The sequence below is a fragment of the Oryctolagus cuniculus genome, chromosome 1 (genome assembly GCF_964237555.1).
Source record: "Oryctolagus cuniculus chromosome 1, mOryCun1.1, whole genome shotgun sequence".
NCBI classification, from domain to species: Eukaryota; Metazoa; Chordata; class Mammalia; order Lagomorpha; family Leporidae; genus Oryctolagus; species Oryctolagus cuniculus.
In genome coordinates this window covers 100,058,751-100,082,751 of record NC_091432.1, presented here as the reverse complement: position 1 = coordinate 100,082,751, position 24,001 = coordinate 100,058,751, and the positions used below count along the sequence as shown (strand labels likewise).

General features: G+C 39.1%; 1 protein-coding gene across 6 annotated transcripts in view; it reads right to left on the bottom strand.

Annotated features, from left to right (window-relative positions):
* Positions 1 to 24,001, bottom strand: part of ATM (ATM serine/threonine kinase) — a 154,485-nt gene that overhangs the window by 48,808 nt on the left and 81,676 nt on the right. For all 6 annotated transcript variants that reach the window (XM_051819893.2, XM_008261832.4, XM_051819896.2 and 3 more), the window contains 8 exons: positions 23,202 to 23,297; positions 21,201 to 21,372; positions 16,835 to 16,976; positions 15,845 to 16,021; positions 12,523 to 12,700; positions 8,040 to 8,127; positions 7,141 to 7,296; positions 3,141 to 3,228 (listed from right to left, as the gene is read on the bottom strand). In XM_051819893.2, the coding sequence (XP_051675853.1) occupies positions 3,141 to 3,228; positions 7,141 to 7,296; positions 8,040 to 8,127; positions 12,523 to 12,700; positions 15,845 to 16,021; positions 16,835 to 16,976; positions 21,201 to 21,372; positions 23,202 to 23,297 (1,097 nt within the window). The remainder of the gene's footprint in view (positions 1 to 3,140; positions 3,229 to 7,140; positions 7,297 to 8,039; positions 8,128 to 12,522; positions 12,701 to 15,844; positions 16,022 to 16,834; positions 16,977 to 21,200; positions 21,373 to 23,201; positions 23,298 to 24,001) is intronic.

The window sequence follows — 24,001 nt, the reverse complement described above, 5'->3', positions numbered from 1 at the left end:
AACCATTACAGAAACTGTGTTAAGTCTTGCTGCTCTACTTCGAATCCAGTTCCCTGCAAATGTGCCTGAGAAAGCAGCAGTAATGTGGCAGACTGGGATGCATTTCAGGCTCCTCCTGGCTTCAGCCTGGCCCTGACATGGCTGTTGCAGCCATTTGGGGAGTGAACCAGTGGATAAAACATATCTCTCTGGCTCTCTCTCTCTCTAACCCTGCCTTTCAGATAAATAAATATTAAAAAAAAAATTTTTTAAGGTAACAAGAGACAAAGGCATTACATTTCAAAATTATCCCTATGATATGAACAAAGAAGTTTCTATTACTCATACCTTCATTGAAAAATTTATAAAGGAAAGAGTGATACAGGGTGGGGAATAACATAAATGTCAAAAGCCCATCGGATACTTGTAACATCATTTGCAGACCATATCAAACAATCATCTTAAACGTTAGCCTATGGAGCTGGTGCTGTGGCACAGTGGGTTAATGCACTGGCCTGAAGCACCAGCATCCCATAAGGGTGGTAGTTCAAGAGCCAGCTGCTCCACTTCCTATCCAGCTCTCTGCTACGGCCTGGAAAAGCAGAAGGTGGCCCAAGTTCTTGGGCCCCTGCATCCATGTGGGAGACCCAAAAGAAGCTTCTGGCTCCTGGCTTCAGATTAGCACACCTCTAGCTGTTGTGTCCAACTGGGGAGTGAATCAGTGGATAGAAGACCTCTCTCTCTTTCTCTCTGCCTCTCCTCTCTCTGTGTAACTCTGACTTTCAAATACATAAATCTTAAAAAACAAACAAACAAAAAAATGTTAGCCTAACACAGATTTCTTAAATTTCTAGTCTTGCTTGTGGTTGCCTTGGCAGGGCTAAACCAGATGATTTTGTGGGCTTTATATGGCCTGTGGGTTGGACACTCCCCAACATTATAAACAATCTCAATGAAATGGAAGTAGAAAAAGAACTGTATAGCATAGAAAAATCAATCAAGCAATTCAACTGCCTTTCTGGAAAATATTTTCTAGGTAAAAATTCACTGATATTGGCATAACTCTGTAATTTTAATTCAACTATTTCTATTAATTGGCATGAAAGCAAGCCCTCTGAGTTTGAATGTTTGGTATCTAAGCCAAGCACAGTGCTTAGTACACAACAGATATTCCAAAAACTCAGCAAAGGAGAGTAAGACTAGAAAGAAGCTTAAAGAGTAAGTAGAAAAATCAGGGTAAAAAAGGTACACAGAACATATTTCAAGCAGGGCATGGTTGATTGGTGTTAAGTATTAATAAAACCTTAAAGAAAAATGAATGAAAGGTGAGCATCTGACTTAGCAACATTAACTTTATAGGAGACACTAACCAACTGCTATTTCAGTGGAATGAATGGAAGAAGAGGAAACAGAGACAGAGAATACACAGAACTGCTTCACAAAGTGACTGTGAAGGGAAGCGAGGGAAAGGTTAAGACCTAAAAGAGGGTAGAGAAGAAAGAACTTACTTTGAGTTATTAAGAAGGAGAATGTTTTAACAGGAGAGGTTTGAAACATTTAGAACACAGTTCAGAAAGAGCATAGGAAATTAAAAACAAGTTTCTGAGAAAACAGAAAAAAAAAAAAAAGAACAGGAAGAAGGACTAGCAAAGTATGAAAATGCTTCTTTCCTTTAACAAGAGGGAAGGTTAGGTCAGGAGCACATGCAGAAGATCTCAGTGTTTGATGGTGGAATGGGTAGGATTTTCAATGCCTCTTATTCTTTCCCAGAAGTAGGAAGCCAGATGAAAGGAAAACAGAGAAGATCAGAGATTTAAGTAAAGGAGATGCTGAAACTGTCATTGTAGAGCAATGAGCTGACCAAAGAAATTCAGTAAGAATTACCAGACAATACTATGAGCTAATCTGAGGGTAAACAGTAAGAAATTTGTGTAAAAAGCAATCTTCTGCAACATACCATAAACAAGAAACAAATATGGCAGAAAAACACACAGTACAAACTTATCCTATGTGATAAGTGGTTTTATTTTCATCTTTCACATAAAAAACTCGAGGTTGTGAAAGTTAAGTAGTTTGTGTGAGACTATAAGCTTAGTAGAAGACTGAGCATTAGAACTTGAGTTTGCCTTCTGTAAAAGGAGAGGTAGCCTTCCTCCTAGGCTGCTGGAAGATTTCAGGGCAAACTACAGGAAGTGCCCCCTCAAATAGGACATGGCGATAGCTGGGCATCCTGTAGATCCTGCTGGAGCACTGCTCCATGGCACTAGGAAGCATGTGCATCGCATGTGAAATCGTCAATTGGTTTCCCTGCAGCACCTCTGTGATGCCTGACATGGGGACACAGGCCCAAAATGGGGGCACTGGCCTGGGGTTCCTCCACCTCTGATATACGCAGCATGAATACCCCTCACCCTAGTAGCGGGGGAGCAGAAAACAAAGCCAGACCTGTCCTAAAGTTTCAGAATGCAAGGGGGTTGTTTGTCTATATCCGCTTGTTGTCAGCAAGCTTCAAAATGCAGTCTTACTGGTTGCTGCTGTGGCGCGAGGGGTTAAAGCCCTGGTCTACAGAAGCGGCATCTCATATGGATGTCAGTTCAAGTCCTGGCTGCTCCACTTCTGATCCACCTCCCTGCTAATGCACCTGAGAAAGCAGCAGAAGACAGCCCAAGTGCTTGGGCCCCTGTACCGATGTGGGAGACCTGGAAGAGACTCCTGGCTTTGGATCAGCCCAGCTCCAGCCATTGTGGCCATTTGACAAGTGAACCAGCGGATGGAAGACTATTTCTCTAACTCTTTCAAATAAATAAAATAAATCTTAAAAACAACAAAATGCAGTCCTTATTCCTAGGTGATTACTATGCAGCTATGAAACACAAGAAAGTGTAAATCTTTACTTTTTAGCTTTTCAAAGAATCTCTGAAAAAAAAATCACATTAAACCAATGCCTACAAAAGCAGGTCTACCAGAACAAGTATGACAACTTTTAGTACAAAACAAAAAAAGAACTTGAGTTTGTTTATTCACAAATCCAAACTTAAAGCCATGAATTTACAGATATGATGCTCCCTCCAATATACTTATATTTAACTTCAGTTAATATTAACATAATAATAATCCAAAGTATAAGTAATGTCATATATAACTGAGAAGCTAATATTTACCTGTAAACTGATTCCAGTTTCTTCTCTACTTTTTTCACTCAAACTAGAAATAGTTGTATTTTGGCTTCCTTCTTCAAATGTAAGACTTCTGTTTGTCATAAGAGCACAACTTTTAATCAGAACATATTTTTTGGAAGCTTATGAATATGTATACAATAGACTTTTACAGAAAAACTAATGAAGGTTGCAGTTAAAACAGAATGAATAATTTATACTTCAAGACAGAATACCGCATATCTACGGTGGAGATGAAATTTGTGGATGCTAAATTTGTGAGTAAAAATTACATTTAAATAACAATCTCCCATATAGGGGAAAGCTACAGAACAAAAATGCTTATTTACAGAAACAGGCCTGTTCAAAAAATAGAGCACATGCCCCCACCTCTAACACAGTTCCTAAATATACTGTCAGTGGTTTTATCTGAAGTCCAAACTAATTAACAATCTGACACAACAAATAAGACTACAATAAGACACCATTTAGTATCTGATAAATTGACAAAATCTATGAAATCTGATAATATTAACTACTGAGAAGGAAGTAGATCAGTAGGATCCACTTACACCTGAGATTAACAAAAACAGTAAGTCAAAGTCAGGATTAGAACTCAGATTAGCTACTCCAAGGGTTTAGTTTCAAACCATGCTTTTATATATACGGTCCTCAGTTCTTCAAGTAACTTCAATCCTGAAAGCTAGAGTGTCTATAATAATAAAAGTCCAATTTATAAACAAACACTATCATAAGTAATAGTACTCTATTATTTACTATGAGTTTATTCCAGTTTCTTTACTTTTTTCATGCAAACTATAAATAGTTACACTTTGGCTCTCTTCTTCCAATGTAAGACTTCCTATTGATCTACTTCCTTAGCAACTACATTTCTGATAAATACACACTGGCTTAATTATTTAAAAAATTTTGCATTACCATATGATGTTGAAAATTTGCATAGCCTGAGACTAAGTAATTCTACAACATTATTTTTTTTTAAATATTTTATTTTATTTAAGAGGTAGAATTACAGACAGTGAGAGGCAGAGACAGAGAGAAAGGTCTTCCATCCACTGGTTTACTCCCCAAATGGCTGCAACGGCCAGAGCTGAGCCAAACCGAAGCCAGGAGCTTTTTCCAGGTTTCCCATATGGGTGCAGAGGCCCATGTGTTTGGGCCATCTTCTACTGCCTTCCCAGATCATAGCAGAGAGCTGGATCAGAAGTGCAACAGCCAGGACTAGATCCGGCGCCCATTTGGGATGCCTGTGGAGGATTAACCTACTGTGCCACAGAGCTGGCCCCACATGTCATTATTAACAGAAAGGATAATTACAGTATCTTCTACCAATGGCACAGTACATGGCAGCGACATATTAAAGAAACATCAGATGTTTAAGGTTGCAAACCAATACTTGTTCTTTAACCCTGTCTGGCAAACTTTGGAATTGTTTAAAAAAAATTACAGGCAATAACACTGAAAACCCATACTTTCTCAGGAATACGTTAATCAATAAAACAAAACTATACATGCATTCTGGAATACCTACCATGAGGACTTTTCCATTAAAGAATCTGAATATGAATTTTAAGAGAGTGGTTCATTTGCTTGACCTAACTGATGGTGTTGGTAAACTGTTGATCTTTATTTGGCCTACAGATAAACTCTGATTACTTTAAAGGCTAAGTTCACCTTTCTGAGCTACTGAAAAAAATTATCATTTCCTACACCTATATATTTCATCTGTTTGCCATCAGTTGGGATAAAAATATTTTCTTCTCTTTTACTGTCTTGGCTGTTTTCTGTTATTCAACATTATCAAGAACTTTAGTTATTGTATTCTCATGAGGGAATCAAGTTAAAGCACCTAGAAACACAGGTAGATAACAAAGAAATTAAACTTAGGTAGTCACAGAAAATAAATTAGTCATATAACATTCATATTCAACCAGTAAACTGGACCTTGATTAGTTGAGGAATTAGTGGTAAACCTAATCTGACTGAAAGTAAAGAATCAATCATGTGGACCAGCATGTATCCCAGCTGCTGCTCTTCCAAGGAGCTCTCTGCTTACAGCCTGGGAAAACAGTAGAAGATGGCTCAAGTGCTTGGGCCCCTGCATCCATGTGGGAAACCAAGAAGCAGCTCCTGGCTCCTGGTTTTGGATTGGCTCAGCTCCAGCAGTTGTGGTCATTTGGGGAAAGAACCAGTGGATTAAGACCTTTCACTTTTTCAGCAACTCTACCTCTCAAATAAATAAATAAAATATTTTTTCTCTTCTTTTTTTTTTTATTTAGTAAACATAAATTTCCAAAGTACAGTTTATGGATTACATTGGCTCCCCCCCCCCCATAATTTCCCTCCCACTCGCACCCCTCCCATCTCCCGCTCCCTCTCCCATTCCATTCACATCAAGATTCAATTTCAATTATCTTGATATACAGAAGATCGATTCAGTATATATACTAAGTAAAGATGTAATCAGTTTGCACCCACACAGAAACACAAAGTGTAAAAATACTGTTTCAGTACTAGTTATAGCATTACTTCACATTGGACAACACATTAAGGACAGATCCCACATGAGGAGTAAGTACACAGTGACTCCTGTGGTTGACTTAACAATTTGACACTCTTGTTTATGGCATCAGTAATCTCCCTAGGCTCTAGTCATGAGTTACCAAGGCTATGGAAGCCTTTTGGGTTCGCCGACTTCGATCTTATTCCGACAGGGTCATAGTCAAAGTGGAAGTTCTCTCCTCCCTTCAGAGAAAGGTACCTGCTTCTTTGATGGCCCTGTTCTTTCCACTGGGATCTCACTCGTGGAGATCTTTCATTTAGGTTTTCTTTTTTTCCCCAGAGTGTCTTGGCTTTCCATGCCTAAAATACCCTCATGGGCTTTTCAGCCAGATCCGAATGCCTTAAGGGCTGATTCTGAGGCCAGAGTGCTATTTAGGACATCTGCCATTCTATGAGTCTGCTGTGTATCCCGCTTCCCATGATGGATCGTTCTCTCCCTTTTTGATTCTATCAGCTAGTATTAGCAGACACTAGTCTTGTTTGTGCGATCCCTTTGACTCTTAGACCTATCAGTGTGATCAATTGTGAACTGAAGTTGATCACTTGGACTAGTAAGATGGCATTGGTACATGCCACCTTGATGGGATTGCATTGGAATCCCCTGGCACGTTTCTAACTCCACCATTTGGGGCAAGTCCGATTGAGCAAGTCCCAATTGTACATCTCCTCCCTCTCTTATTCCCACTCTTATATTTAACAGGGATCACTTTTCAGTTAAAATTTAACATTATTATTATTATTATTATTATTTAATATTTATTAATAAATAAAATCTTTAAAAAATCATTAGAAAAATATTTAATAGTAGTTAACGGAAATCCAGAGAAAAACAAGTATGGTCTTTGTCTTCCAGAAGCTTCTTATCTATATAATTTTTATAACACATAAATTAAAAACATTCTTATTTATTTCAGAGGACAAATACTTCTTTTAAGAATGTATTATTTCTGGGGCCTATGCTGTGGCTCACTTGGTTAATCCTCTGCCTTTGGCGCTGGCATCCCATATGGGCGCCGGGTTCTAGTCCCGGTTGCTCCTCTTCCAGTCCAGCTCTCTGCTGTGGCCAGGGAGGGCAGTGGAGGATGGCCCAAGTGCTTGGGCCCCTGCACCTGCATGGGAGACCAGGAAGAGGCACCTGGTTCCTAACTTTGGATTGGTGTAGCGCCAGCTGTAGTAGCCATTTGGGGAGTGAACCAATGGAGGGAGGACCTTTGTCTCTGTCTCTCTCTGTCTACAACTCTACCTGTCAAATAAATAAATTTAAAAAAAAATTTTAAAATGTCTTATTTCACTTTAAAACAGAATCTTTCTTTCTAAAATGTCTTTTCAATGGGAGACCCGGACAAAAGCAATCTTTATTATATACCTTTACTGACACAATGTCAATAACAATTTAAAAACTGGCAACTCTAAATTCTATTACCTTTTCTCTTGATCATCCAGGCTTTTCTTATCTGCATAGATTTCCGCATACAGTAGTGCTGTAAAGTGAGCAGCACAAGACTGAGCTACCTTGGCAACCTCTAGATAATTAAAATCCAGCCAGAAAGCATCATCAAAAACTGTTCCTATAGAGGGTCTGAAGAGAAATTAAACACAATGTAATTCCATTTTTTTAACCTCAATATAAAAAAAAATTACACCGACATTATGAGTGTACTTCAAAAGACTTGTGATAAATGGAATTAAAAGATTGGTTTAATTTGGTTCAAAATATTTTTGAAATCCAAGCACATGCAGTCTTCAAAAAGTTCATGGAAAATACATGTTATAAAAAAACTATGCAAGGATCTTGCTTGCAAATGGGTGCTGATTTGTGTCCCAGCTATTCTATTTCTATCTGGCTCCCTGCTAATGACTTGGAGAAAGCAGCAGAAGATGGCCCAAGTGTTTGGGCCCCTAACCATCCATATGGGAGACCTGGATGAAGCTCCTGGGTCGTGAAATGGCCAACGATCTATGTCTCTCTCTCTCTTTCAAAATTAATGAATTTTTTTAAAAGAAGGGTAACACAACTAAGAATAACTTCAAAAATCACTTGCTCCTTTCCCAACATTTTATAGATAAATTAAATCACTGAAAGGTGCATTATTTAGTAAAGATAACACTGTTACTGGGACAAGAACTAAGAGTTCCTGACACTGATTTTAACCAAAGAACAACCCTAAATATGGATTATTCAAAGGAGATATAAGCATAACACAAATTAAATATAACACTTCACAGCAGCTTCACCTAAAATAATCACATTAAAATTCAGCAAGCAATAACAAGTTATACTTCTAAATCCCCAAGTTTTGGAAGCAACATTTATTACAATACCTCTTTTGTCTTCTCATATAGTCTACAACAGCAAGCATTGTTCTTTGGGATTTTTTATCCACACAACATCGGAAAAAATGCTCTGAATCTGACAAACAAACAAAGATATCTCCTCTCAGTCCAAGCAGACTTGCTTAAGCATGTCTTCCTTCTCATTAATATATTAGTCTCACTCTAAACTGCAAAGTTCTGTACAAAGTACTCAGCATGAAAATGGTTCTTAATAAATATGAATGGACAAATGAAATTTAATGGCATGTCTTGTCCTTCAAAAATAATTACACTTGTTAAACCTGAGAATTACAATGTAATTCATATTTTATTTCTGAGACAGACTAATTCACTGATCTAACATATTGTAGGATCTTTTATGTGCTACTGGTCAGTACACACCAGAAATAAGACACACTGCTTCTGATCACACAGAATTTACTACTAAGAGTGCAATGGGAGACTTAAATGAAAAGTGTGGTAGGCGTGATGACAGGTAAAGTCTAGGCGGCTGTTGAGTCATATGGAAGGGACCTGATCTGGACAAGAAAAGGAATACCTTGGGGTCGGCGCTATGGTGTAGCAGGTAAAGCTGCTGCCTGCAGTGCCGGCATCCCATATGAGCACCAGTTCAAGTCCTGGCTGCTCCACTTCCAATCCAGCTCTCTGCTATGGCCTGGGAAGCAGCAGAAGATGGCCCAAGTCCTTGGGCCCCTGCACCCACGTGGGAGACCTGGAAGAAGCTCCTGGCTCCTGGCTTCGAATCAGCACAGTTCCAGCCATTGCGGCCAATTGGGGAGTGAACCAGAGGATGGAAGATCCCCCCCCGCTGCCACCTCTCCTTCTCTCTGTCTGTAACTCTGACTCTCAAATAAATAAACATTCAAAAAAAAAAAAAAAGGAATACCTGAAACAATAGTAATGATAAGAAAAGTACAAAGGACAACGACTCAGAGATGGATGCAAACAAGAAAGAACCTGGAGAACTTAATGAAAGATTTTTTTTTTTTTTTTTTGGACAGGCAGAGTTAGAGAGAGAGAGAGACAGAGAGAAAGGTCTTCCTTTCCGTTGGTTCACCCTCCAAATGGCCACTACGGCCAGCGCGCTGCGGCCAGCGCACTGCAGTGATCTAAAGCCAGGAGCCAGGTGCCTCTTCCTGGTCTCCCATGCAGGTGCAGGGCCCAAGGACTTGGGCCATCTTCCACTGCTCTCCCGGGCCACAGCAGAGAGCTACTGGACTGGAAGAGGAACAACTGGGACAGAATCCAGCACCCCAACCAGGACTAGAACCCAGAGTACTGGCGGCGCAGGTGGAGGATTAGCCAAGTGAGCCACGGCGCCGGCCTTAATGAAATATTTTCAACCATGCTGAATTAGGAGCTGAACATGAATGCTGGGGATAGAAAGAAATAGGTAGACTAAAAGGTTTTATAAAATAGTATCAGAGGGGTTGGCGCTGTGGTGTAGTGGGTTAAGCCACCGCCTGCAGCAACCCTTATGGGCACTGGTTTGAGACCCAGCTGCTCCACTTCCGATAGCTCTCTGCTATGGCCTGGGAAAGCAGTAGAAGATGGCCCAACTCCTTGGGCCCCTGCACCCGTGTGGAGACCAGGAAAAGGATCCTGGCTTCTGGCTTCGGATCAGCATAGCTCCAGCCATTGCAGCCAATTGGAGGGTGAACCATCAGATGGAAGACCTCTCTCTCTCTGCCACTCCTTCTTTGTGTAACTCTCTCAAATAAATAAATAAATATTTTTTAAAAAATAAATCTTTAAAAAACAACAACAAAAAAAACCAGAATTAGAGGGGCTGGCTTTGTGACACAGCAGGTGAAGCCACCACCTGTGATGCCTGAATCTCGAATCAGAGTACCACTTTAAGTCCTAGCTACTCTGCTTCTAATCAAGCTCCTTGCTAATGTGTCTCTGAAAGCAATGAAAGATGTTCCAAGTATCTGGGCCCCTGCCACCTATGTGTAAACCCAGATGGAGTTCCTGGCTGCTGGCCTTGGCTTGGCCCACCCTAGCTTTTACAGCCACTTGAGGAATGAACCAACAGACAGAAAATCTATTTCTTACACTCTCTACCTCTTGCTATGTAATTGCCTTTCAAATAAAGAAATTAAAAAAAAAAAAGACTTAGAAAGATTTGGTATTTTTTATTTATTTTTTATTTTTTGACAGGCAGAGTGGACAGTGAGAGAGACAGAGAGAGAAACAGAGAGAAAGGTCTTCCTTTTGCCATTGGTTCACCCTCCAATGGCCGCCATGGCCAGCATGCTGCGGCCGTGCACCGCGCTGATCCGAAGCCAGGAGCCAGGTGCTTCTCCTGGTCTCCAATGCGGGTGCAGGGCCCAAGGACTTGAGACATCCTCCACTGCACTCCTGGGCCACAGCAGAGAGCTGGCCTGGAAGAAGGGCAACCGGGACAGAATCAGGCGCCCCGACTGGGACTAGAACCAGGTGTGCCGGAGCCGCAGGCGGAGGATTAGCCTATTGAGCCGAGGCACTGGCCAAGATTTGGTATTAAAATGACAGAAGGAACTGAATGCCAATCACTGAAGAGCTACACATTAAAACAAATAGGACAAGAGCAAGAGACAAAGACAAGGTTAAGTTTACCTTCGGACACCTGAGTTTGAGATGCACTTTGGACATTCAAGTGAAGGCAGTAAATCATATTGACAACAGAAAATATATATACCACTTAAATTTTATAACTTTCTCTCAAAGTAATAAAATATTAGCACTTTACACAGATATAAAACTGGATGATTTGGGCTAGAAAGTGGCAAAGTGGGGTAAGCAGCCACCGGCAATGTCAGCATCCCATATGGGCAACAGTTCCAAGACCAGGCTGCTCAACTTCCAATCCAATTTCGCTGGTAATAAGCCTGGGAAAGCAGTGGGATATGGCCCAGGTACTGGGGCCCTGCAATCATGTGGGTGACCAAGAAGTTCCTGGTTCCTGCCTCCAGGCTGGCCCAACTCTGGCCATTGTGTCCATCTGGGAGGTAAGTTAGTGGATGGAAGATCTCTCCTTCTCTCTAACACTGTCTTTCAAATAAACAAATCTTTTTAAAAATATCTAGGTTTGGGGCCAGCACTGTGGCATATTGCCATATAAAAGCCACCGCCTGCAGTGATGGCATCCAATATGGGTGCCAGTTCGAGTCCCAGTTGCTCCACTTCCCATCCAGCTCCCTGTTAATGGCTTTGGAAAGCAGAGGAAGATGGCTCAATTCTATAGGTCTCTGCAACCATGTGGGAGACCCAGAAAAAGCTCCTGGCTCCTGACTTCAGATTGGCTCAGCTCCGGCCATTGCGGCCATTTGGGGAATGAACCAGTGGATGGAAGATGTCTCTGCCTCTGCCTCTCTGTAACTCTGCCTTTCAAATAAATAAATCTTTTTTAAAAATGCAGGTTTCGAAAACTGGTAAGAGTCCTTAATTATACATATATGTATTATGTGTGTGAAAGTTGTGCTGGAATTTGTCTACTAAGTTCTAAGCATAGGAAATGCCCATTACAAGTAAGTACCACAGAATAAAAATAAGTTATAACAGTAAAAAAAAAAAAGCACAATTCAAATCTTTTTTTTAATTGGAAGAATAAATGCCAAAGTTAACTGTAGTTATTCTCAGACTGTAGGAATATGGATAGTTTTAAAAAAACTTAGGCAAGTTTTCTGTATTTTCCACAATAAATACACACATCTTAAAATAAAGGTTTCATTTAAAACAAGTTTGTTGGGAGCCGGTACTGTGGCTTAGCAGGTAAAGCTGCCACCACCTGCAACATCAGAATCTATATGGGCACTAGTTTGAGTTCCAGCTACTCCACTTTCAATCCAGCTCCCTGCTAATGCACCTGGGAGAGAAGCAGATCATGGCCCAAATGCTTGGGCCCCTGTAGCCACAATCGAGACCAGGAAGAAGCTCCTAGCTTCGGCCTGGTCCAGCCTCAATCATTGCAGCCATTTGCGGAACTGACCCAGAATACAGAAGTTCTATCTCTCTCTTTCTCCCCCGACCCATAACTCTGCCTTCAAACAAATAAAATAAATTAAAACAAAAAAAAAGTCAGGGCTCTGAAAACATGAAAATTCCACCATGTCTCAATCATGGTATCCAAAATATTTGATGGCATTTATTTGGGTAATTTTTCCATGGCTAAAATGTGGAATCTATCTTGTCCACATTCATATTGACAATGACAAGTACAGTGCTGACACATACTAAATGTTCAATGTTAACCCATTATTTTTAATAATTTACTGATGAAGCATTAAAAGTCCAATTATTACCTTAGGTGCTTTATATACAATATTTCATTAAAACTTGTTATAATGTTTATCTCCTTTCTACAGATGAGGCAACATAAAGTCACAGGTTACAGAACTAAGCTTGTCTTTGACAGGATTTAAACTTAAATCTTACCCTTCTACAGTAGTGAGAAGTTAAAAGTAATGGCAGAAACTTATCAGAATACCTGAATCCAAATTTGCAGGTGTTGTGGATCGGCTGGTTTGTGAGTTGTGTCTAAAACAGCTGGTGAAAAATCCCTGAATATGTGCAGAAAGCAGATTTCTCCATGACTCATTTGTATCTTGGAGTAAAATATCATGAATCAAGTAAGGAAGCACAGTCTGACAAAAGTCAGTTTTTACCTAGAATATACAAAATATATAAACTCAACAACTGGAGTAAAATTAGCACATTTAATTTTAAAAATTCCATTTCCTATTACTGACATAATACTTACTAGCTTAATCCTGTGCCCCAATGCCCTCCCCAATTACATAGTTTAACACTGTATGAAAAACAGATTTAAGGGGGCCAGCACTGTGGCATAGAAAGGTAAGCCTCCACCTGCAGTATGGGTGCAGGTTTAAGTCCTGGATGCTCCACATCCAGCTGCCTGCTGGTGTGTCTGGGAAAGAGTGGAGGACAGTGAAAGTGCTTGGGCCTCTGCACCCATGTGGGAGTTCCAGAGGAAGCTCTTGGCTCCTAGCTTTGGCCTGGACCAACCCTGGCTGCTGAGGCCATCTGGGGAGTACGCCAGAGGAGAGGAGATCTCTCTTTCCTCAATCCTTCTCTTTCCGTATCTATAGTTTTCAAACAAATAAATAAACCTTTAAAGAAAAAAAAAAACATTTAAGACAATAAAATCTACCATAAGTTTAAGAATAAACAACATCTTAAAGCATTTTTCATAATCAGCTAACAGCTACAATAATTGTGTAAAAACGCTTCTTTTTGCGTTTAATTTTTACTTATTTGACAAGTAGAGAAATACAGAGAGAGAGAGAGAAAACAAAAAACAAAAAACAAAAAACAAAGAGAACTCCCAATTGTCGGCTCAATCTTTAAATGACCACAATGGCTGCAGCTAGGCCAAGGCAAAAGTCAGGAGCTCCGAACTTAATCTAAGTCTCCCATGTTGGTGGCAGGAACCCAAACACTTGAGTCATCATCAGTGCCTCCCAATGTCTGCATTAGTGCAATGCTGAAATCAGGAGCTGGAGCTGGGAATCAGATCCATGTACTCCTAGCCCGCATGGTTTGCCAGGCCAAATACCTTCTACCAAACTTTACTTTTTAATAAACCTCAATTTCTGAGTATAGAATTTGGATAATTATTTCTGGTATGCTTCAAACAACAGAAAAGTATATTAATACATATTCATATGTATATTCAATATATAATATATATTATGCCTATAATATACCTATAAGTAGATATATTAAAACAGTCCTTTTGCATTCACCACACTCCACATTTGTTAAATGGATGAATCATCATACTCCATATTGATGACATTTATCACACTCCACACCAACATGACATTATAGCTTATTACTAGCATACTTTTTCCTCTTTAAATAAAGGCAAATCAAAAAGCCAGTTTAGGAACTAGAGAATTCCCACTAGTAGGAACAGGAGCATATTTATATTATATTTAGAACATTTTATTCACCTTCTAAGTCTTGGCTTTGTTCCCTGAGAAACAAGTTGTGTATATTTTTGAGGTTTTCAATATGTGTGCTATACCAAAATACTTCTCAAAATTTGTAACCGGCAGATGTTTCACCTAGGCAGATACTGTGTTTTCACAGTGCTATAAATTAACTTTGAAAATCTTAGAGTACCATATTGTGCTGCTTTGGACAACACATTTGATAAAAGTATAAATTTTTAAATTTGGTACATCCTTTTATTCTTTATCCAAAGAGATTGTATTGTAACTTCAGAATTTAAAAAGCTATGCTAAATAGCTATCCTAACCTTCTTCTCACTCAAGAAAGCTTATGAGGTGAGGGTATGGTTGCTGAGCAGTTGAGATATAAGTTAAAATGTTCATATCTCATAACAGAAAGCCTAGGTACCATACCCATCTCTGGCTCCTGAACTTCAGTTTCCTACAAATGTAGAAGTTGGGAGGCAGCAATGATGGTTCAAGCAGTTGAGGGTTCCTGCCAGCCACATGAAGACTAAGGTTCAGTCACAAGCATTTGGGGGTTGAAGCAGCGAGTAACAACTTTATCTACAAAATACATAATATTTTTTCTATGTTAAAAAGCCAACAATAGGGACCGGCACTGTGGTGTAGTGGGTAAAGCTGCCGCCTGTAGTGTCAGCATCCCATACGCTGGTTTGAGTCCCAGCTGCTTCACTTCTGATCCAGCTTTCTGCTATGGCCTGGGAAAGCTGTAGAAGATGGCCCAAGTTCTTGGGCCCATACACCAGCTACTTCACTTTAATTTTGCCTTTCAAATAAATAAATGTTTAAAAAATATTTTAAAAGCCAACAATATAAAGGAGACACTAGCAAAAATAAGTTGGTGACCTTTTCAGAAAAAAAATAAAATAAGAGCAGCCTTTTGGTTAACCCAACCAAAATAACCAGTATCTATTATCCAACGTGTTGTTACCACAAACTGAAAATCTACTGCACAAAGTTGCAACTAAACAAAGGTGCCAATTGTGCTGGATTACGACAGCTGAAAGATGATGTGCCACCTCTGGCCTCAGAATCAGCCCTTAAGGCATTTGGATCTGGCTGAAGAGCCCATGAGAGTATTTTAGGCATGGAAAGCCAAGACACTCGGGGGTGGGGTGGGGTGGGGGGAGAAGACCTAAATGAAAGATCTCTGCGAGTGTGCGAGTGAGATCCCAGTGGAAAGAACAGGGCCATCAAAGAAGCAGGTACCTTTCTCTGAAGGGAGGAGAGAACTTCCACTTTGACTATGACCCTGTCGGAATAAGATCGAAGTCGGCGAACCCAAAAGGCTTCCATAGCCTTGGTAACTCATGACTAGAGCCTAGGGAGATTACTGATGCCATAAACAAGAGTGTCAAATTGTTAAGTCAACCACAGGAGTCACTGTGTACTTACTCCTCATGTGGGATCTGTCCTTAATGTGTTGTCCAATGTGAAGTAATGCTATAACTAGTACTGAAACAGTATTTTTACACTTTGTGTTTCTGTGTGGGTGCAAACTGATTACATCTTTACTTAGTATATATACTGAATCGATCTTCTATATATCAAGATAATTGAAATTGAATCTTGATGTGAATGGAATGGGAGAGGGAGCGGGAGATGGGAGGGGTGCGAGTGGGAGGGAAATTATGGGGGGGGAAGCCAATGTAATCCATAAACTGTACTTTGGAAATTTATGTTTACTAAATAAAAAAAAAAAGATGATGTGCCACACACAGCACTCTTTTTAGATGGATAGGTCGCAAACATATACATAGAAGCGCTATGGAATGAGGAAATCAAATCAAATGAATTAAATCTTCTTACTTCACACATTGGCTTTAATAATTGAAGAATTTCACTTTTTATGCCCCCACTGTCCAAAAGAGCACACGTTAGTGTCTTTATCCAAATGTCATGATTTTCACTTTGAGGAATCCATAGACTTGTATCATCCAAGCTTTCTAAAGGGCTTTCTTTGTCAGGTCTGGGAACTTCTAAAAACTATAAAAAAAGGGATCAGAAAATACAATTAAGAGAATTGGGATATCATTTTACTTTTCCTGTGTAAAACAAATAAATAGACACAAAGAAGTCTGTTTCCAAATACAACTAAAAACAGTTAAACTGAAATGTGGAGGCAATAGTTAGCTTACAAAATTAAAATATATTTGTGTTTATAGGACCAGCACAGTAAAATAATCAATTACTGGTCTAGGCAGCAGGAAACTTGGTTTCTAGTCTCATATCTGTCATTGACTAGTAGTATGTTACACAAATCACAATCCCTAATTCATGAAAACAAAATACTAAAGAGGAATGCTTATTATACTAAGTGATGAGGGGCAAGGCTTATTAAACATCGTTCATAAAGCATTTTCAGTGGAACCTTGTTAGGATATCCACATGGAGAAAGAAATCAGTAGGACATCTAGTTAATTAGGACATTGTGATTCAGGAATGTACTATGAAGATAAACACTGGCTTGTTGATGACAATACCTATAAACTATACGTTGGGTCAACAGCTTTCTTGGAATCAAAGCAAGGGTTTTCTATTGCTAAGAAAAAAAATCTCATCTTTAATAATGTCCCCTCTCCCGAAATCAACATCACTTCTCCAACTTACCTATCTCAGCTTTTACATACTGCCATAATAAAAGAGTAATAAATCCCCTGGATTCATTAAGAGCAGTTAAAACTATTTCTAGGAAAGGTAAAATGTTAGTAAAATTAAGCAATTTGATAACTCACATCAAATAGAATCAATCTATATATATATATAGTTTATTCAAAACACACTTATTATTTAACAGACCTTTTTTCTCGATGTCCTGAAAGGTTGTAAATAGATCAGCATGGGGTCAGTCGACATCTTATAAACCTCCCAGAAACTGTGTCCAGTTTTTGTGGCTAAAATATTTTTCAAACAGGTAGCAGCAGCTGATCGAACTCTGACACTGAAAAACACATACAATTCAAATGCCTATAAAGACTATCAGTTATTAATTTTGACATTTAAGCAACCTCTACTGAAACATTTTAAAACTAAAAGTGGAAATTAATTTTACCATTATAAAATTCTATAACATCAAAGTGATAATTTGATTAAATTATCAAAGGATCTTTAAGATTCTTTCAGTAAAACCAATCTACTAATACAACAATTCCCTTCATTTACTAGAAAAGTTTACATTTTGACTGTTATACATTCAAAGAATTTATAAAAAGAATTATGTGAAAATAACACAGCCTAATAAACATGAGTTGTAAGAACATCAGAATCTTTAATCACTTGAGAAAACAGTATTTTGATAATATTTTCTCTGGGTACTACAAATAATTTGGGATGAGGCAGAATGGCAGTCATTAGGTAAGGCATCTAAAACAGCTAATAAAAATTAAGGTCCTTCTCTCTCTTTTTTAAGATTTATTTATTTGTTTGAAAGGCAGAGTTACAGAGAGGCACGGTGGGGGGGGGGAAGAGGTGGGGGGAGAGGGGAGAGGAGATAGGAGAGAGGAGAGAGCAGAAAAGATAGAGAGGGGAAGAGAGGGGAGGTGGGGGTGGTATGTGTCTTCCATCCACTGGTTCACTCCCCAGATGGCCACAAGCACCAGAGCTTGCTGATCAGAAGCCAGGAGCTTCTCAGGTCTCTCATGTGGGTGCAAGGGCCCATGGACTTGGGCCATCTTCTACTGCTTTTCCAGTCCAGAGCAGAGAGCTGCATCAGAAGTGGAGCAGCTGGGACATGGGACGTGAACCAGCACCCATATGGGCTGCTGGCACTGCTGGCAGCAGCTTTACCTGCTGTATCACAGAGCTGGCCCTTACAAAAAATTAATAAGAGAAAGGCTTCAACAGAAGCATAATGGAAATGACAGCTGATCAAAAATGTCAAACATACACACTAAACCTGAATTCATCCTTCAATCCTCCAAATCCAATTCATCAGCAAGTCCTGCTGGCTCTGTGTTAAAAACACATACTAGGGGCTTGCATTCTGGTATAGTGAGCAAAGTTGCTGCCTGCAGCATCAGCATCCTACATTAGAGTGCCGGCTGGAATCCTGGCTGCTCCACTTCCTATCTAGCTCCCTGCTAATGTACCTGGGAGAGCAGCAGAAGATGGCCCAACTGCTGGTGCTCCTGCCACCCAGGTGGGGAGACCCAAATGGAACTCTGCACTCTTGGCTTCAGCCTGAACCAGCACCAGGTGTTGGGTCCATTTGGGGAGTGAACCTGTGGATAGAAGCTGTCACTTTTTCTGTCACTCATCCCATCAAATAAATCAATCTTTAAAAAAAAAAAAAAAAAGACATATACTGGTTCCCTCAAATGTGTCTCATCTCCATGAATACCAACTTAATTCAAGTCACCATCAGTGCATCATTTCTATTCTGGACTACCACAATAGTTTCATAATCAATCCTCCTGCTTCCACTTTTGCCTCTTCACAATGCTTTTGCCATATAAAGGCCTAAGCAAACTGGCTAAGTTGTATCATGACAGTATTAAAATCCCATGGCTTTATTGTGTTTCAATTAAAAATCCAAATTCTCAGATTTATACCCTCCCTATTTGTTTTTGATATTTATTTGAAAGAGTTACAGAGAGAAGAAGAGAGAGAGAGAGAGATTGAGCGAGAGAGAGAGAGAGATCTTCCATTTGCTGGTTCACTGTCAATTGGATTCAACAACCAGAACCGGGCCAGTCCAAAGACAGGAGCCAGGAGATTCTTCCGGGTCTCCCACATGATGCAGAGGCCCAAAAACTTGCGCCATCCTCCAATGCTTTCCTGGGTACATTAGCAGGGAGCTGGATCAGAAGTGGAGCAGCTGAGACTTGAACTGGCCACCATACAAAGGGTCTTAGATCCTTCCTTTCTAATTTTATCTCCTACCACCTTCCTTCACACCAGGCTTATTTTGGTTTCTCAAACACACACCAAGCTTATTTCCACTCTAGCTATTAACCATCTAAAACTCTTTACCCCTAACCATCTCACAGCTGATTCCTGATCACTCAGTTAAGATAGCACTTTCTCAAAGAAGCCCGCCCTGACCACCTATTCTGAGAATCATTTGGCCAGCCTTTTTCTTTGTACATTTAAGCCTCTTAAGTAACTAATGATCTTTTTTCCTTTTAAAGAAAGAAAAATTAATTTTAAGTCACAGTAAGAATCTTCATGTACCTTTTTGTAAAAAAAAAAATTTCAAATTACTATTTGACAAAATATTTAACAGTTGTTTATTTTTTGTGAAAAATGTCTCTTCAAAAACTGCCAAATACACTTGAAATACGTTATCAAAGTGAGTTAGATTGAGAGTAAGCCTTTGGCTTAGTGGTTAAGATACTCATGATGCCTCATCAGTGGAGCTGGTCTCTATCACCAGCTACAACTCTTAACTTCAGCTTCCTGCTACTGCAGATCATGAGAAGCAGCGGTTATGTCTCAATTAACTGAGCCACCTCACCCACAGACTGTATTCTCAGATCAAGTTTCAGCCTCAGCCGTTGTTTGCATGTGGAGAGTGAAGTAGCAAATAGGAGTTCTGTCTGTCTCTTAAATAAATTACAACTTTGGGGCCAGCAGCATAGCATAATAGATTACACCTCTGCCTGTGGCACCAGCATCACATATGGGCATCGGTTCTTGTCCCGGCTGCTCCTCTTCCAATCCAGCTTTCCCTAATGGCCTGGGAAAACAGCGGAAGATGGCCCAAATGCTTTGGTCCCTGCACCTACATGGGAGACCCAGAAGAAGCTCCTGGCTCCTGCCTTCAGATCGGCCCAGCTCTGGACATTGAGGCCATTTGGGGAGTGAACGAGTGGATGGAAGACCTTTGTCTCTTCTGCTCTCTGTCTGTAACTCTACCTCTCAAATATATAAATAAATAAATATTTAAAAATTACAACTTTTATAGAAGTGATAAAAATAGTAAAATGTTAACAGTACAATTTCAATGCTGAGAACAATGGTGTTCACTGTCAAATTCTTGCAACTATGCTGTATGTTCGAAAATTTTTAGAATAAAAGTTTGGAAAATAAATCATACCAACCTCTTAAAGAAATAAAAACAAAACCAAAGGAGAAAAACATAAATCTAGTAAATCCATTAGGAAATCATGGCAGGTAGATGCTAATGTCATTTATTCTATTCTCCAAGAAAAGAAGAAGAGGGAGATAGGGCAGACGAAGTCAAAACAAATTTATCATAGAAAGATGCCTGGTTGTAGAAAAAAACCTTTGAACTTTCTCCCTAAAAATGGCTGTATTGGGATACATAAATATATCAATAAATCACCCAACCCATCCATAAGGGGGAGAGAGAAAGCAAGCAAAAGTAATCTCACAACTAACAAGCTGAAATTTCAATAATATCAGTCACAATTTTGTTTTGCACCGAACATGAAAATGCAATATAAAACATCTGATTGGCTTAAGATTTTGGGGACTAAAATAACTCTTAGCTAGAGGAGGGTGAGACCTTTGATTTTGACAAGTAGCTAAAATATTCCTTTTTTTAAAAAAAATTCATTTATTGTATTTGAAAGGCAAGTTACATGGAGAAAAGGAGAGAGAGAGAGAGAGAGAGAGAGAGAGTGTGTGTGTGTGTGTGTGTGAGTCTTCCAGCCACTGGTTTACTCCCCAAATGGCCTCAGGGCTGGGCCAGACTGAAGCCTGGAGCCAAGACCTCATCTGGGTCTCCCACATGGGTGCAGGACCCAAACACTTGGGCCATCTTCAGCTGCTTTTCCTGGTGTGTTCGCAGTGAGCTGGATAGGAAGTGGAGCAGCTGGGAGCTGAACCAGTGTCCATAGGGGATACCGGCGCCACAGGTAGTTTAACTCGTTGCACCACAGCACCAGCCCCTAAAACATTCTTCTTTATATTCCATCTCAATTTTCTGTGTAGAACCATCTGGTATTTTCTTATTTACTGTTTATCTGGCTAGTCTAATCTCATTACAATTTAATAGGGATCTTGTCTGGTACATGGCAGAACTGGTGATTTTGTGAGCTAATAAAAAAACAAGCATTTTTATTGAAATACTTGATTTAAAAACAAGTATACAAATTTAAAAAAGTTTTAGTTGTAAGAAATATAAATTTACATGAACTATCATTCTCTTTGAAGGGCAGATAAAGTGTGATCAGACATTCAAGTATGAATAAATACTCACCAGTCTTCTACCAGTGTATTATTCAGGTAGGTCAGTATTATTAAGGTCCAACAAAGTTCTTTATCTTCAAATAATTTAAAGGCCTTAGTATAAGATGTATCTTTATTATGCTGTATAGCAATGGTGGAGAAATCTATAGGACCCAGTTCTCCTAAGCAGCTTCCAACAGCTTCTGCATACATAAATTCCATTTCAGTAGAATAATAGCTAAGAGATTATACACAAAAAAGCAATTGTCTGATTTCAAAAATATAATGCTGTTTGTCAGGCTTCAAGTGTGTTTTCAAAAATTTTGAGATTAACAAAGCTAAAAAATACTTTATAAACCATCTATCAAGGCAATATTTTCCTCTATAGAATCATATCTAGGAGACAGACTAGCAAGCAACAGAATTTAGATATTAAAAAAAAGAATTTAGATATTAAGGATGAAAGCCTAAATACGGCCACTATGAGAATTACAATCTTAAAATTGAAATTTGAGGTATTACCACATAAAGCTGATAAACACATTATTCAGTAAAAATGTATGTACACATATATACTGTTTTTCCACCTGTTCTCTCTCTACTCAGATGAAAATACACCATTTTCAGGATTCCAGAGAACCCCTTGTACTCTTTTCTACCCACAGTGGAATATAATAAAAAATGTCCACAAATTCTTTGATAGTCTTCCCTTATAAGATGAATTCTGATTTCCATCCCTCTGAATGAGCGATGTACTTAGAGACTTTTAATGAACAGATGTGTGTAAATCTTTCACCTCCTTAATTATTCTTGGGTACTTATTTCTTTTAGATGCAATTCTAAATGGAGTTGCTTTCCTAATTTAATTTAAAATTTTTCTTTGCTAATAAATAAACACACAACTAATTTTTATGTGGTGATCTAGTACCCCACAACTTTGTGGAATTTATTAGTTCCATAGTACCTTTCTATAGGTTATTCAGGATTTTCTACAGAGAACCATGTCATCTATGAGCAGAGACAGTTTTACTCCCTTTCCAATTTGGATGCTTTTAATTTCTTTTTCTTATTTAATTTCGTCATAGCAGTGACGAAAGTGAGCCACCTTGTCTTACTCCTGATCTTATGAGGCAGGCTTTCAGTCTTTCAACACTGGGTATGAAGTTAGCTGCATCGACAACTATGATTTTATACTACACAGAAAAGTCACTTCAGCCTCCTACAGCAAATCAGGTTTATCCCTAGAAGCAGGTGGGTTTCCATTAACTGGTGTGGGTAGTAGATGCACAGTTATGTTTTGCCTGTGCACATTCTTCTTGCCATATACTTTACAGCTATATACTTTTTTATATATACATCTCCAAAAAATCTACAAAAAAGAAGTAACAAGATAGTAGGCTCCTACTGTGAAGTAAAGGAGGACTCTGTTGGAAAAAAAAACCAGAATCTGTAAGGCATAAGTTATAACTGCCATTGCCATTTTTCTTATTTGAAACAATGCTATCACAACAGCTTCAAGTTGATTTTGTGATTTTTCCATCCTGCAATTACCAAATCCTAATGCCTATATTAGACATGATGTTGTCTATTTATCTTACATTAGGTTTCATCTCAATGACAAAACTACTTAAATGCTTTAATATGTGAGTTTAATTTAACCCTCCAGGTCTTCATTTTAAATATTGCATTGAAAAGACATCAAGTTTCACTTAAATTTACTTACATATATCAAAAGCCAATTTATTTGTATCTTAATTCACCAAAAATATATTTCTGACCTTTCTAAATATATACAAAATATTCTCAAGTTGCTACTTACGTACATGTAAAAGTCACTAACTATTCATTTTATAGAAATAGTTAAAGAAAGAAAACATGAAAGGGAGCTAATTACAGTTGTTTCAATTAGAAAGAAATGTTAGCATCTCATATTTCCCCAACATCCCAAATGGCAAACTTTTACTTACTTAGAAGATATAAAGACGACTACACAAACACAGAAAATTCACATTCATTAAGACAAATAGTTTACCTAAAACTTCTCTTTCACCAGTGTGGTTTACTGCCGTCTTGGACAAATGCAACAAGGTGATAACCAGCTTCACCATAATACCATCTTTTGGGTTATCTAGTAGTAATTTTGAAAAAATTAAGATTATCATAGAGAATTTTTGGATTATAGTACACAAACACAATAACTTAGATGACTATAACATTTTTATGAAATTTAAAAGAGGTTTTAGGTTATTAGTAGTCCGAAAAATACTCTGAATGGATCTCAATTTCCTTATGAAACGTAACAATATGGAGATGTTTCCAACACTGGGCAGAGAAAAATGTCATCAATAAACCGGACAGAGAAATCATGAAACTCAGCAAAATCAGAAATGCAAGGGCCGGCGCCGCGGCTCACTAGGCTGATCCTCCGTCTTGTGGCGCCGGCACACCGGGTTCCGGGTTCTAGTCCCGGTCAGGGCGCCGGATTCTGTCCCGGTTGCCCCTCTTCCAGGCCAGCTCTCTGCTGTGGCCAGGGAGTGCAGTGGAGGATGGCCCAAGTCCTTGGGCCCTGCACCTCATGGGAGACCAGGATAAGTACCTGGCTCCTGCCATCGGATCAGCGCGGTGCGCTGGCCGCAGCGCGCTGGCCACGGCAGCCATTGGAGGGTGAACCAACGGCAAAGGAAGACCTTTCTCTCTGTCTCTCTCTCTCACTGTCCACTCTGCCTGCCTGTCAAAAAAAAAAAAAAAAAAAAAAAAAAAAAAAAAAAAAAAGGAAATGCAAGAATCATTCAACACTAAAGTTAGAAAGGACCTTATGAGTTTTTTAATATC